The sequence below is a fragment of the Electrona antarctica genome (genome assembly GCF_951216825.1).
Source record: "Electrona antarctica genome assembly, chromosome: 5".
In the NCBI taxonomy this organism is placed as follows: domain Eukaryota; kingdom Metazoa; phylum Chordata; class Actinopteri; order Myctophiformes; family Myctophidae; genus Electrona; species Electrona antarctica.
The window spans coordinates 45,137,808-45,153,366 of NC_136810.1; the positions used below are offsets into that span (position 1 = coordinate 45,137,808).

General features: G+C 43.6%; 1 protein-coding gene across 2 annotated transcripts in view; it reads left to right on the forward strand.

Moving 5' to 3' along the window:
* The first annotated feature begins 2,219 nt into the window (after positions 1-2,219).
* znf423 (zinc finger protein 423) overlaps positions 2,220-15,559 on the forward strand; it is a 185,651-nt gene continuing 172,311 nt past the window's right edge. For both annotated transcript variants that reach the window (XM_079501668.1, XM_079501669.1), the window contains exon 1: positions 2,220-3,400. In XM_079501668.1, the coding sequence (XP_079357794.1) occupies positions 3,361-3,400 (40 nt within the window). In that variant the 5' untranslated portion in view covers positions 2,220-3,360. The remainder of the gene's footprint in view (positions 3,401-15,559) is intronic.

Here is a 15,559-nt window from a genome sequence, read left to right on the forward strand (position 1 = left end):
TAAAGTACAAAAGAAAATACATCAAAATTGTACAGTATAATTGAGCAGAATATGTGAGTAAAATGTTACTCTACATGTGTCTGTGTCTGGTCACACTGATGCTCCGTCTGGATTATTCCCACCGCATGTCTTTCAGTAAACGTATTTGCTATAGCGTCCGCTTTCTGGTTTTTCTTGTTCCGTGTGCGTGGAAAAAAAGCTAAATCCTTGTGGAGATGACAGAGGGTGTAATCGCTAGCCATGTGATTCAACAATACGTCTCTTAGAAGCTATTCAAAGAGGGTTCTGTCCTTGACCCTTAAGGAGCTTGTAATGTGGGCTATTTTCCCACTCTTTATATTAGCCGGCAGAAACGGGGAAGGGGGATGATGGTGGGGGGAGGGGGGGTTGGATGGTGGTGTGGGTGTGGGGTACTCGCTCTATGCCAGTCGCCTTCACACTAGGAGACCTGCATGCACTGGCTCTGGTTCTTTTAGAAAGCACACACACACACACACACACACACACACACACACACACACACACACACACACACACACACACACACACACACACACACACACACACACACACACACACACACACACACACACACACACACACACACACACACACACACACACACACAGGTCTACCAGCATGCGGTCATTTCATAGGAAGAGAGGCGAGGTGAAGGTTGGGAGGGTGAGGCAGTGCGAGGGGAGAAAGGGGAGGGAGGGTGCTGAGACAAGAGGGGCCCCCCAGACTCGGTGGGGGGTCAATCTTTAAGGCCGCTTCATCTCTCCACAGGGGGGGAGCCCGGGGTAGGGTGGGTGGGGGCAGGGAGGCACAATCTACAGAGGGCAGTGTGCCCCTGCTGGTCAGCGCGGGGAGCCCAACGTTACCCAGTTATCCATGACAACCAGAGGAGAGAGAGAGAGGAGGGAAGAAAGTATAAAAGAGAAAGTGAGAGAGGGGAGAAATATTGTGTGTGTGTGTGTGTGTGTGCCAGTGTGAGTGTGTGAGAGAGAGGGGGGGGGGCATGGCAAAGCTCAGCTGCAGTCAAAAAGCACTCAGTCGGAGCAGAGAGTGAAGAACAAAGCACCCAGTGATTTTGGGTTTTTCTTCTTTGTCTGGTTCATATTGTCGACAGACATGTCCTTTACTGGAAATAAAAGGAGCTTTGAAGATCGCGCGCACTCTCTCTCTCTCCCTCTCTCACACTCACACACACACACACACACACACACACACACACACACACACACACACACACACACACACACACACACACACACACACACACACACACACACACACACACAGCTAATTGAATTATGTTTACAATGGAAATGGTTCCTTTTCTCGTCTATTGTAACAAGAATTCCTCTAGTGGGTAACACGTTTGACATTTCTTGGAGGGCTGTATCTAGTAGCTAATAGAACACAGTGCTTGACATCAACGGGTTCGGCCTTATTATATAAAATAATTTAAACAAGAGTGCATGTGTTTTCTTTCAATTATCGTCATGTATATTTCAAGACACTGCACTTCCATCCCAATATGGGAAGAGCCATTATGCACGGATAGGTTATGCTTGGCCCAAATGAATGGGTTTTAAACTAATCCTATAAAAACTGTTCAAAGAAAAATTAATCCGCCACAAATCAAGTGAAATAATAAACCCTCAGGAATTATTATTATTTAAAGCCTGGAATCCTCATGTCACCCCAATAACATGCCCAAATTCTGCGTGCTAAAATTGTGACAGGGGAATCGGCCTTGACGGTTTGAATCCATTCCATAGTTTCTTTCCTCTGTCTCTCCAGTTCCCCTGTTTGTTTTCTCTCCATCCAGCATAGGGCTACATTCTGGCCTTCTGCAGAGTTCCCAAACAAAAACAAGTCCCTTGTCTGCACACAAGATTCAAATCAGAGTTTGTAGCAGCCTACAGTAGCAGGGATGCTGGCTAATTCGATATTTACCTGTTGTGTCACTTAACAAGGGATAGCAGAACTACAGGCAATTAGGTTCCTCGCTGCTTTAATTTAAGATTATGGCACACCACATCATAGTTCCAGCTCCATATTTTCTCTTCGACCCCCCCTCTTTCCCTGTTTCTGTAATATTCTCTGAATCCCAGTTGCAGTAGCGCCGGTTGGCCACGGCTAGGTGCTGTCGTCTAACTACTGGCCCCGTCTTCGCCTGCCTGCCTCTCTGCCTCTGCTTCAGCCAACCCGGGCTGTGCCGAGCTGCTCCCTGCGGGATCAGAGCGCTCCCCCGCCGGGACCCTTCTCTCACATCCCCCTGCTGGGACGCGGCTACATTTCCAGCCAAGCACTGCCTGCCTTGGCTTTATTATGTGTGTCTGCGCCGCAGCCCCGCCAGCAGAGGCAAGCAGAGGAGGAGGGAGACTGGTAGCCAGAGTCAGGACAAAGAAAAAGCAGGGAGACAGAGGCTAGCGAAGGGTTAGACAGTATCAATATTAGGCTATTACCAACACCGCTGCCGGGGCGATAGGAAATATTAAAAGAAAGCGGGAGAAAGCGGGGGTATTAAAACGCTATTCCCCCCGGGGGGTGGAGATGCAGGCGAAGATTGCAATGCCCATGCCACCAGAACACCACCACCACCTTGTATAGATATAGCGGGACGGAACACGAGAGGGCTGGTTGGTTCGGTCAGTGCGGTTCGGTGGACAAAACAATACTGAAATAGTTCCGAATAACTGCTCCAACAAAAAAGCCCACAAGAAGACGCGAGGAAGAAATCACATTTCCAGATTTTCTGAAGAAATCTTCAACCGCCTCCGAGTCGAGATCAGATCACCCAGGCTGTCTTGACTGTCACGTAGCCCACTGTTTGGGCTCATCGGACCGGCGGCACCCATCCATCCACCCATCCATCCAGTACCGTTCAGTCAACCGTCGCTGCAGTCAACTCTCCGGGACGGAACGGACGGCTCTGCCGACAGAGTCGCGCTGATCTTCGGCCAAAGGAACAAAAGAGCCGTCGGCGTCGCGGAGCGCTCTCTCTGAGGGAGAAAAACACATTGATCTGGAAGTTAATTCCGCCTATTCTACAGGTTGACCCCGACAGACAGACATCTACATTCTACAGCGGCTCAAGTTAAATCGCCTGCCTGTATCAAAGTGTTACCACTGCTCCTGTGGTCTTTTTTTGATGAACTATATCGGCTCTTGTTGCCACACAGCGACTCAAGTTGCCGCATTGCAACAGGCGAAGAAGTGGAGAAAAATATAAAAAATAAAAACCCGTGTGCCCATCAGTAGGATTTGCTGAAAGCAGAACAACAAACAGGACAGGACCAAAACGAGCAAGATAATAAACACGGGCGGTTCGAGACCACAGAGAGAGAGATGTCGAGACGAAAACAAGCCAAACCACGCTCCGTCAAAGGTAAGAAGAGATCATTTATGATGGTTCTCCTCTTACTAAACTGAACTCACACTACGCTACTGGGGATAGAAACACGACCAATAATAAGACTGCGTGGAGCACTCCTCCAGCGCCTTGAATGACATGTTCAAGCATTGGATTATCAAACCATCCAGTTTAAATTGTAATTAAACACAACCGAGGGGGAAACGCATCTATTCATTCTTGCGTAACAATTAGTTTACTCGTTTAATTTTTTACTGTCTACTGGTCTACTAATTGTTTGCAATTAGTCACCAGGTGTTGTGCTTTTTCCTTTAATGACTTCATTCCCCCAAGTTGTTGTTGTTGCCATAATCATTTGGATAATGATGCCATGTGATGTGAATGTGATGGGACACTCACTAGTCACTATTCTTGTGTTCGGATGAATTGTATAGTTGTCATAAAGTGACTCCTGGACAGTACTGGTATAATTAATGTGCTTTTTGGATTTAGAAATTGTCACATTTTAGACCGTTTGACCTGACCCTCAATGTTGGGCACTTGGTAGTTGGTAGGCTACTTCAATTATTTACTTTTCTCTCATCGATTCATTCATGTGTCATTTCTGAAACGGAGGGTGGGCTTTTGCAGGCTATTGCACACTTATTTAGCATATATTTGTCTAATTCTAAGCTTATTAAAAACACTATTTGTATAAAAGCTCCCTATAGTAAATATTCCACACTTCGGGTGTATGCATGCATGCACATTATGTCATGTAATCATTTTTCAAATATTTTCTTCTCCCACTGAAAGTAATAATAAAATAAAATACCAGTAATTTTTATTCTGACAGTAAGTATTGCTATCTGCATGTGGTGCTGTTGTGGTATCTGTTATGCAAGGTTGAGCATGCATGTGTAGCATCTCACCACACACAGGAATTCATTTTAGCATAAATTCCAGAAAAGTCCAAGTTTGTTTTATTTTCACCTCTTCATATAATAAAAAACAAAGCGTTTTCAAGTGTTTGGAGACATGGCCATGGCCATTCACCCTATATAGCATAAGGTGGTATCCATTACGTTGCATGGATGAACGGGCATCATGCATGTTGGCATGTGGTGGCCCCTGGCCCCCACGTTTCCTTTATGGGACCCAGATGGGCAACGAGGCTGGCTGACCACCATGTGGTCCTGGACCATCATCGAATGCCTCCCCTCCCCCAGTTGTTCCACAATGTAGGCTTTTTATCCTCTCAAAGGCTGTGGTATACATTTTTACCTGCAAGAATAGTTGAATGAATATACTGTGATTTTTCATACACTGTCAAATCCCCCCCCTGTAATGTAACCAAATGTACTCGTAACTATTATAGGATGATTTCAATGTTTTTGACCATGTCAAGGTCAAGGCAATTTGTAATGACATACATACTCTGCAGGGCAAAAGACGACAAACGAGAAGAATTTGTTGAATGTCATTATTTTAGTTTGGGCAATCTATTTGTAGTGTGTCAGCGGACTCCGCAACACTGGTCTCTAGATACCAATAAATCACAATGTGTTGGAAATTTCAGTGAGGCCACTTGGTTTGACCAAAACAAATTTGTTATCTGATTTGAATTAGATTTGACATTACTCTAACAAAACACACACACACACACACACACACACACACACACACACACACACACACACACACACACACACACACACACACACATACATATATATGTATATAGCCTATATATAATCTTACGTTTAATATAATACTGACAAACTGTGAGGAGGATGTGTCATTGATAAGTGAGGATGTGTCATTGATAAGTGGCAATTTTAGCAAATTAAAGAGCATACCGGTGTATTATTTGTAATAAGTCACAAGTCATATAAATTAGAGCTTTATTATTATTATTATTATTATTATTATTATTATAAATGTGCCCTCTTATTTATTCGGATTTCCTGAGCTTTTTTTTGACTCACATGTGGCACAGTGTAGAGAGACAGGAAGCTGGGGAGGGACATGATGCAAGTGGTCTGTCCGGCCAGGAATCGAATCAGGGACTCACCGGTGTGGAATTGGAGCTATAGAGCCATTTGGTTCTGTATCGGGTTGGCCCGTTTCTTCTTCTGTTTAAAGAGTCCTGGAGATGGGGCTAGTAGTAGCGGCGCTGGCTAAAGCACACGCAATGTCTTGACACATACAGTATAATTCCCTCCGTCTCCAATCTTCCACTGGCATAATATCTAGAAATGCCTTTTGATGATTTGATTGATACACACTAGGCATGTCTCCAAAGTATCGACAGACGCATCACATCATTTCATTGTTAATACGCAGTGAAATCTTTTCTTTGTGTGTATTGATAGTTGTTACTTTTGTGTGCATCATCTAACGGATAACTTACTCTAATTGGCTGTGAGATGCAGAGAATGTATAAGGTTCTCTCTGGATGATAACCTATGCAGCTCCTGTCATTTCTGTCTCTGTCTGAGCCAGGCTGAGCTGTGTTGTGTTCTACCCGGCAACACTGCTATAGCATCCTCCTGGTATCACAGGGCTCGACAAACACTGGCCTGGTGGCCCAGCAGTATGTTTGAGCCCCCCTGCCCTGGCCCCTATTGGCCAGTTGAGAAAGCCTTTAACTGGCCTGGCGTGTCTATTAGTGTTGTTTTTGACAGCACATTTTGATCTTGTTGTAGTCTTTTGAATAAAATTCAATTTAGTTTTAGTCACATTTTGTAATCTGAAATGTTTTAGTGTTAGTCTAGTTGTAGTTGACTCTAAGATTTCTGTTGACTAAATGTAGTTGATTTTGTCGACAATTTTTTTTTTGGCGAGACGTACGTGCCTGATTTTACACTTGGTTGCATGCTGAAAATAGCCGACCTGCAATAACAGAGCTTGTAGATCTGCTATTTTCAGCATGCAACCAAAATGTGCGGGGATGTGACAGCCTTCTTGATCACTTCGAACCGTGACATGATGATATGTGATGGCTTGTCATGACTTTTGATGAATGAATGCATGGATGCATCTTTGTTTATGGCAGTCTTATTGGAGTCATATTTATTCACTACTCAATAGGAATAAGCAAGATTATGATGAATAGGTCTTCATTTAGTGCCTGGGGCTAATGATGTAAAATAGGAGTGTAATTTGTTAGTGATGATTATTCTATTGATAACTGTTTTGATTGATCATTGAGCAATTGTTTGTACATAAATCAATCAACCAATGAACGTAATCACTTTGTCAGATTAACCATTACAGCCCTGTTGGGCATCTGGTCCATTTATATTATATTTAAAGATGTGTACAAACAACATAGAAATACTTACTAATAATCAGGGACACACAAAAATCAATCCCCCGTATATATGCCCCCACCCCCTCCAGAATCCCTTGAACATGGGATGGAAGACAGTCAATGATTTAACCAAATCAATATTATTTTGTTTATATGATGAGCTCACACACACACACACCATATGCACTCCTGTAACTTTCACCAGCACAATAAAATAAATACCCCCCCCCCCCAGTAAATAATATCTATTTTTTGTATTGATTAAATCAGTTAGTTTGAGTACCTGTTGCAGCCCTACTGTCAAACTAGCATGGATCCATGAAGTGTGTGTGTGTGTGTGTGTGTGTGTGTGTGTGTGTGTGTGTGTGTGTGTGTGTGTGTGTGTGTGTGTGTGTGTGTGTGTGTGTGTGTGTGTGTGTGTGTGTGTGTGTGTGTGTGTGTGTGTGTGTGTGTGTGTGTGTGTGTGTGTGTGACTGCGACTGCGCGTGCATGCGTGTTTGTGTATTTGTGCGTGCAAATGTGTCTTTTCGTTTGTAAGATATACGTCCTTTGTGTTTGTTTTTGCATGCATCATGTGCATCCATTCCCTGTGTGTATGTTTGCTCTGCGCGTGCGCATGTGTGTGTGTGTGTGTGTGTGTGTGTGTGTGTGTGTGTGCGCGCATGTCAGCCAGGCAGCTTGGTCCCAGCAGCCAGGATAACCAGAGCTTAGCTTTAGTCAGGCAACCAAGTGAAGCAGAGCGGAGAAAAACTGAGCCGAGTGAGCTACTACTATGTGTGTGTGTATTTTGGGGGGGTTATGGTGTAGAGCAAAAGTGGTATAGCCCCAGCTAATGTTAGACTAGCTTGTGCAGCACACACGTGTGTGTGTGTGTGTCTCGCTATCTCCCCTCCACACCTTGTCCCACTGACAGTTTGGCAAAACTCTGCATTGGGGAAAGAGGGAGCGAGGGACAGAGGGGAGGAGACCTGAAGGTGGAGAGGGGGACAAGGGGAGAGGGGAGACGACGGGTGGACAGGGGTGGAGGAGAAGAGGGGTCATGGCAACCAGAATGGCACACGGACGGCATGCAGGGCCGGCAGGCCAGTGGACAGAGGGAGAGAAACGCACGAAGGGGAGGATGAAGGGAGAGCAGGAGGGCAGAGCAGCGAGGTGTGTGGGGTTCACCGGGGGGATTATCTGTGTTTTCATGTTCTCCTGTCTTTCACCTGCTCACCCAGCTCTGACTGGCTGGCTCTGTGGCAAACCAGGCATGCCAGCGCAACAGCAAAACAGCGCCGAGTCCCACTTCGCCCATCTCATGTTTTTTAGATTTGAATAAAAGCCTTGAATAGGCTACGGCATGTAGGCCTACTATAGAAGAGGACATGTATGCCTCTTTGTTCCACGAACTTCACAGATTAAATGGTAAATGGTGCATTTATATAGCGCCTTTATCCAAGGCGCTTTACAGAGATTGTGCATTACATTCACCCATTCACACACACATTCATACACCGATGGCAGCGGAAACCATGCAAGGTACCAACCAGCACATCAGGAGCAATTAGGGGTTCAGAGTCTTGCTCAAGGACACTTCGACAGTAACTCTGGGGGAGCCAGGGTTCGAACTGGCAACCTTGCGGTTACCATCCAGCCACTCTACCCCTGAGCCACCGCCGCCCACAGATTAGCCATGTGAAACCTAAGGTTCACATTCTATAGGCATGTCGGAATAGGCCAAATAGGGGAACATTTGGTAAAAAATGGCCCAAATAACAGATCTACAAGCTCAACCTTGTAAATCAACGATTTTCAGCAAAAGAGACTTTACGTGTAGACTAGAGGGAAGAAAGGAAGGGACCAAGTATAGGCCCCTGGCACTGGGGGACCCCGGTAAGCTGAAGTATATTTGAGTTGACCTTTGATCAAATTGTATGCCGTACAAACGTTGTGCGAATCAGTTGCGATTCCTCTTTCGGTGGCGCCGTCACCAGTCACTTCCTGTGTTTGAGCGGATGAGCCTTTACAACAATTAGGCCTCTGGTGGGGGGGGGGGGGGGGATTTGACTAATTGCAGTCGGTTAATTGAACTCTGGCTAATGGTGCTATGATGGGCTGTGTAACCAGCTGAGGGGGGCGAGAGAAGACGAGGAGGAGGGGTTGCGAGGGACAGAAAAAATAGAGCGAGTGAGGCCAGCTCTTCTCTTATCAAAATATTATTTCTGAGGATTAATCCCTTTTTAATGTGTGTCTTTAGCGAGGCGGCGAAGCTCTACTCTGTTCGCTTAAACAGACCGTCTGCACATCCTATCTCTCTCTCACTCTCACTCGTTCTCTCTCTATCTCTCTCTCTCTCATTCTCTCCGCTCTCGCGGCCCCTTGTGTCTCTCATGCATTATGTAGCGATGATTATTACTTAATTACACATTAATAAATCCGCTTCATTTGCAGGACATTAAGCGGGAGTCGAGCGCACATGACAGGGCGGGAGACGGGAGGAGAGGGAGGGAGGGAGTGAAGGAACTAAGGAGCGCTACTTTCTATAATTTTATTTGGTTTGCTTATTAGAGTGTGGTTTACAGTCAACAGAGCCAAATGAGGCCTTTGACCTGAAGGAGGAGTTGGAGGAGAGTTGAACTGGGATCTTCCTGGCTAATGGCATAATTTAAACTCTCTCTCTCTATCTCTCTCTATCTCTCGTTTCACACTGCCTTCCACACAGCTGTTACCGTAACTCTTGAGTGTGTACTCAATTTGATTACATTTGTACACACTGAGTTAATTTGATTAATAAATGAACCCTGGCGATTTTACCGTGCAGCACCATCCACATCCACTTTGTTTAGTACATCAATTGTCTTGTGTTGTTAGATATCGGCAGCATTATGGGGAGATCTTAGCTCGACTCCCCCGGTTGAATTCTTGTCAGATTCATTGTTACGAGGGTTACATTCCTAGATAGATAGACTTTTAGAATCCCCCCCCCACCCAAAGAAAGAAATATTGGCAGGACATAACTCTACATGTGTAATAATGTGAGCTATGTTCTGTGCTCAATAAAGTTATTTTAAATTACAAGTATTAATATAGTCGGTAGCTTAAATATTGTATTTTTTAGGCTGTTTCCATCTTAGAAAATGTGACGGTTTACTGTACCCTTTGTGGCAAAGCTAATTAAAGTCTGTAATAATTTGTTTCAGATTTGATATACGCTGCATCTTAGCTTGGCTCAACTAGATGGCTAGGCTCATGGCGTGTTGCTCAGGAATGCTCTTTTAAGGTCTCAAATGAATCATGTGATATTTGAATGAATCTCGGTGGACTTTTCTCAGGTTTAGTAGTTATTCTCTCTGCGGTGCTACTGAGGACAACATGCTTAACTAATGAAATATAAAAGAACTGAACGCGACTGGAGGCAATATATTAATCTGAATTTTAAAAAAAAGTGACTAACACCAATGTGGTGGTTATGATAAATACAGTGTGTGTTTTAGGGAGTGATTTATTCTGTTTGTTTTTATATCGATGCTCTGGGCAAATTCCAAACTTATATGTGTTTTACTTGTTTTTAGACAGAATGGAAGCAGGCTGAGGGTACTATTAATTATTAAAATAATAATTTTGTTACTGAATATATTTGAGGTTTCTTTATAGTTCCATCCTGAGTCTGCGTGCAGGAGAGTAAAAATATTGTGTTGTGGTTTCCTCAGACATTGTAGCAGATGAGTATATTTATCATATTATAAAAATCATTACGTATGTAATCAAGTCTACATCTTTAAAATTACGTTTTTGTACCTTACCTTGCATACCGTGGCATTCAAGAAAGTTAATCCCCCCCCTACACTACTACTAGTAGAAAAAACAACCAAACTTGATTTGTACATAGGGCAGTGATACATCGATAAATTGCTGGAACAAAAATAGTTGTTATGGTATGTTTATTTGCATTAATCTTTTTGACCAGGCAATTAAATGTTCTCAAATAAAAAACCTTAGTCAAAATGTTTTTTCAAATTGAAAAATATTGCACTTTTTATCAAAACATTGATAGTTTTTGGTCTAGGACTCTCCTAAAAAATGGCATCGGTGAGGTTCTGGTGGTAAAGTCTTGCTGGAACATCTTACTTGGCCTAAGATAAAGGTCACTGGTGATAATGTTTATTTTATACAGTCTTCCTGGTCAGTCTTGACAAAAGTTACCGGCACACCAGGAGGGCACTTTAACTCACACATGTATGTTTAGTCACTCATTTTGAACACGAGAGAATCTCTCTGGGAGCTGGCTCTGTTTTCATTTTCTTCTAGGCGTGCTTTGTGTGGGCAAGGTAGCAGCCTTATTAACTCTGTTACGGGTCCATTTCATTACATTTGTATACTCATGGATGAATTTGCACTGAGAAGTTTACTATGTAGCTCGAATCATAAAAAAGGCACATTGAGACTACTGAGTATAAACAATAATGATGAATGCATGTCACCAGAGGGCCCACACGCAATCATGTTTCTCTGACCACTAACCCACTGCTTTCATGGCAGATGATAATTCAGTTCAATATGACTGAACACTAGCATGCAATAACAATACAGTATGTCTGTTATTATAGGCTCTGGGGACGACGGGAAGTACTTATAGACCCCTCTCTCAAAACAAACATCTGACATCCCTCTATAGGTGAAAGAAATCATGATACCTGATACCAATACCCAGCTTGGTATGAGTCCGTATTTTATAACCGTGTGTGTGTGTGTGTGTGTGTGTGTGTGTGTGTGTGTGTGTGTGTGTGTGTGTGTGTGTGTGTGTGTGTGTGTGTGTGTGTGTGTGTGTGTGTGTGTGTGTGTGTGTGTGTGTGTGTGTGTGTGTGTGTGTGTGTGTGTGTGTGTGTGTGTGTGTGTGTGCGCGCGCGCGCATGATGTGTATCCACATCTGCATAGTAGAACAGTTAATCCCTGCTATCTCTGCTCACTTTCACTCTCTGGCTCTTTCACTCTCCTCTGTGTCTCACTCCTCCTCATCTGGCTTTACCATTAGAATAGTTTTATTGTCACCCTTTGGCAGAGCGAAGGAACTTTCACTGGGCGCCTGCTTCGTATAAAACTCACAGAGTGACCTACCATGGCGCTCTGGGAATGCAGTGAGAGAGATTTTGGGCCTCATTCGCTAAGCCCGGGTCCGCACATATTTTGTATGTCTGCGCATTTCCGCAACTTTCCACGTTCAGAATCTGATTCATCTATCTGTTTTTTTTGTCCCTGAATTGTGGCGGACGTACTCTCAAATTCACGTCTGCTCGGGAGCGGACTTTTATGCCACAAACCTTTCAAATGTGTTATTTGAATGCTGTATTCTTCATGCAAAATCAATAATAGTGCCAAGCCTCAAATACAATATTTATGTGCCCAACATTTGTCAACACATATAAAAGACGAGAACAAAATATGTATTTTAAACGATCTATTGCTTGGATATAGCCTATACATGAAACAAATTCAAACTGATTTTTATTTATCAGGTGGAGTTTGCTTTCGGGTTGCCTGACAACCATCTATAAACACAACACAAGATATCTGCCTGAACGTGGACAGAGCGACATTTTTTATCGCACAGCCCCATAAAGTAAAAACAAAAAGTAATTCAAAATGTACCTATCATTTTATAATGGACGATTTACATGATGTGCTGGTTGGTGTGAATGTGTGAATATAATGCACAATCTATGTAAAGCACTTTGGATAAAAGTGCTACCTTATAAACATAACATAGCACCATTTACCATTTAGTGTCAACCCCTGTAGTGTGGGTTACATCTAGCTGTGTCCAGAGTAGACAAGATCCATTCCCCATTCCAATACAGGACAGTGATATAATATCATTTCCCGTCCGTAATCAATAAAGCTCTTGTCCATAATCTAGCGGATAGAAGCGTTCCAGTATATTCCCTGGTTTCCAGCATAATCTTTTTACCTCGGTAAAGGTGAGCAATGTTCAGATTCAGAAAAGGCTTGTATAATATTGTTCGTTTCCATGTTTTATTAGCCTTTTATTTGGTAGTGGGTAAACTTTTTAAACGTCTTATTCTCACAACACATGAGAGCATTACTTTATTACGGTTCAGCTGATCCATCGTGAGATCGGTTCTTTTTGAAGAAGTTGGAACTTCTTCAGCACGGTGAAGTTGGTTTCACGGTGAAGTTGGTTTCACGTTGTGTGACGTCAGTTTGAAGTTGGACATTTCCTGTTGCCTTTCATGAATACAACTGTTGAACAATGCAAATGATCTACCCGTGATTGTGAACAAGTTTCTCAAATACGAACGGCTGAGATTCATCATGCCTGCAATACACACAAATCAAGGCTGTACACTCTCTTTCATGAATCACAGGGAGTATTCATGAGCATTCATTGTTTTATACAAGTGTAAATGCTGTCTTCCTCACATCACCATCGGTATGCACAGAGCCTCGGTGACTCAGCCCTGTATGAAAGCTTCCATTGGCTTTGCATTAAGGTTTGCTGAACCATTAAATGGCTTCTCTGTGAGCTTTGTTAGACATTCCATTGACTCCTCAACAGGGGGTGGATTTGTGGGGTTTTTTGTAGCCGTTTGTTTTATTTTGATTGAAACAATACAAGCTAATGTATAATTGGCGATTGGGGAAGCTCAGGGGTACTATTTTTTTTCTCCGTATAATGGGACTCTGGACTGTGCTCAATTAGAAACGATGTACTGCATTCTTGAAAACAAGTACAACAGAGTAGAATTGAGTAGAATGGAAGGTTATTCTTTTCCTTGCCTGAGAACACTCAGACAGCACAGTGAGCACACGAAACAAGATATGGTGAAAACTACTAGCTGAGCTGCCATGGAATTTGCTGTGTGCAACACCATGCTCCTTGAATGATGAACGCTAACCATTCTATAGACTCCATGACCTTTTCCTCCAGGACAGCACCACTTTCAGGCCAAAATATCAGCTTTGCACACCAGATTCACTACTTCTTTAAAGTTTGTTATTGTCTAATTTATGTAATTTCTTATATATGTTTTTTATGTATTCATGAAATTGTAAAAAAAAAAAAGGGATTTTATAATTTATTTAGTATTTTTGTATATGTTTTAAAACTCTTTTGAAATAATAATAATTACAACAAAATGTAGGAAATAAATAAATAAAGGGACATGAAAATGGGCCTGCGTGACCCATACATGGGCCCAGGCCCACTGTTTGGGAACTGTATTAATGAATGAATGTATAGGCTACTACCATAACCTTAGACTTCTAAGGTACATCTTTGGGTTTCTGTGTGGTCCTTGAGATTCATCACGTCACTGGTAACCCAGCCTAGCAGCGGTGTTGCCACGTAAGCCTGGGGGAAACCCCCCAGGGACAGCCTCCATATAGAATAATGTATTCTGTGACACAAGATTTAGTGTTCTGAACTGATGTCAAATCCAGCTATAGAAGCAGTCCTTCACTGGAAATATACCATGCAAATGTTGGCGTGCGTGGATGTGTGTGCACAGACTGCACACGCGTGTGCCGTGCGTGCGCAAGAGTGGATGGGAGTGCTTCATCATGTGGTAGGCTTTTCTCGTCACATGGCTCATTCAGAAGCGTGTGTGTGCGTGTGTGTGTGCGTGCGTGCGTGTGTGTGTGTGTGTGTGTGTGTGTGTGAGTGAGTGTGTGAGTGAGTGAGAGAGAACCCATCCATATACCCAGGCAGGCAGGATGAGCTCCCCCAGAAAGATGTGTGTGCCAGCGACAACTCCTTATCAGCGATCGGCCTAGTGTTTGTGTGTGAGAGGGAGAATGTGTGTGTGTGTGTGTGAACAGGGGCATCATGGGCCAATATACTGTGCCACTGTAACAGCTTAGCTAGCCTGGTTTATCAGCTAGAAGCTCACTGGACCGTAACACACTCCCCTCGTTCTGGACACGGGCACAAACGCACACACACACACACGCACAAATCGTCCTTGTTGGACCCATAGCAGATGATCCTCTCTAGGGTTAAGTTTGGTGTGTGTGTGTGTGTGTGTGTGTGTGTGTGTGTGTGTGTGTGTGTGTGTGTGTGTGTGTGTGTGTGTGTGTGTGTGTGTGTGTGTGTGTGTGTGTGTGTGTGTGTGTGTGTGTGTGTGTGTGTGTGTGTGTGTGTGTGTGTGTGTGTGTGTGTGTGTGTGTGTGCGCGCGCGTGCGTGCATCGTCAATGTATTGTCCCTCACTGCCGCCCGTAGCAGCGGGGTCTTTTATTTTGAAAACCCTGTAATTCACCCCAAATTAACCGGAAGCTGATTTTTTTTTTTAGTGCAGATTTCTTTTTAATGAGCTCCTCCATCGACGTTCTGTTCTATCACCTCAATCTGAGCCGCAATTTCGGGAAAAACATCGCCAAAGATCTTGCTTATAATGGAAGTGGACGGAGGGGAAACATTTCATTGACGGACCACAGCGGAAGCGAGCGTTGCCTAGCGGCGGGGACACTACTTTCTGAATCCATGAAACCCCCAAAAGACGGGCAGGGAGCACTATTGGGGAAAATAAGACTTGAAAGACGCCAACGTCTTTTTTTTCTTCCAGAATTCAGATTACATTTGGTTTTGAAGAAAATGGTGAAAATGGTGTGCAGATTATTTTGTATTTTTTTCCATTTCTTGATTTGTGACTTTATTTGATCCAGCACCCAGCCTATACTGTAGGTAAATAGATGTGCGTGTTCTTTTTGTCTGTTTGCTCAGCCTCCTACCACTGTACAGCTTCTATGGCCTTCAGTAGTACAACCATCTCCATTAAAGTACACGATGGCCAGGTACTTGGTTGTTTTTCTCAGTGAGGTACAGAGCGTCGCAGTCCCGCCCCCTACCAGGGCCCAGGAAATTATTCTCCGTTCATTTTCC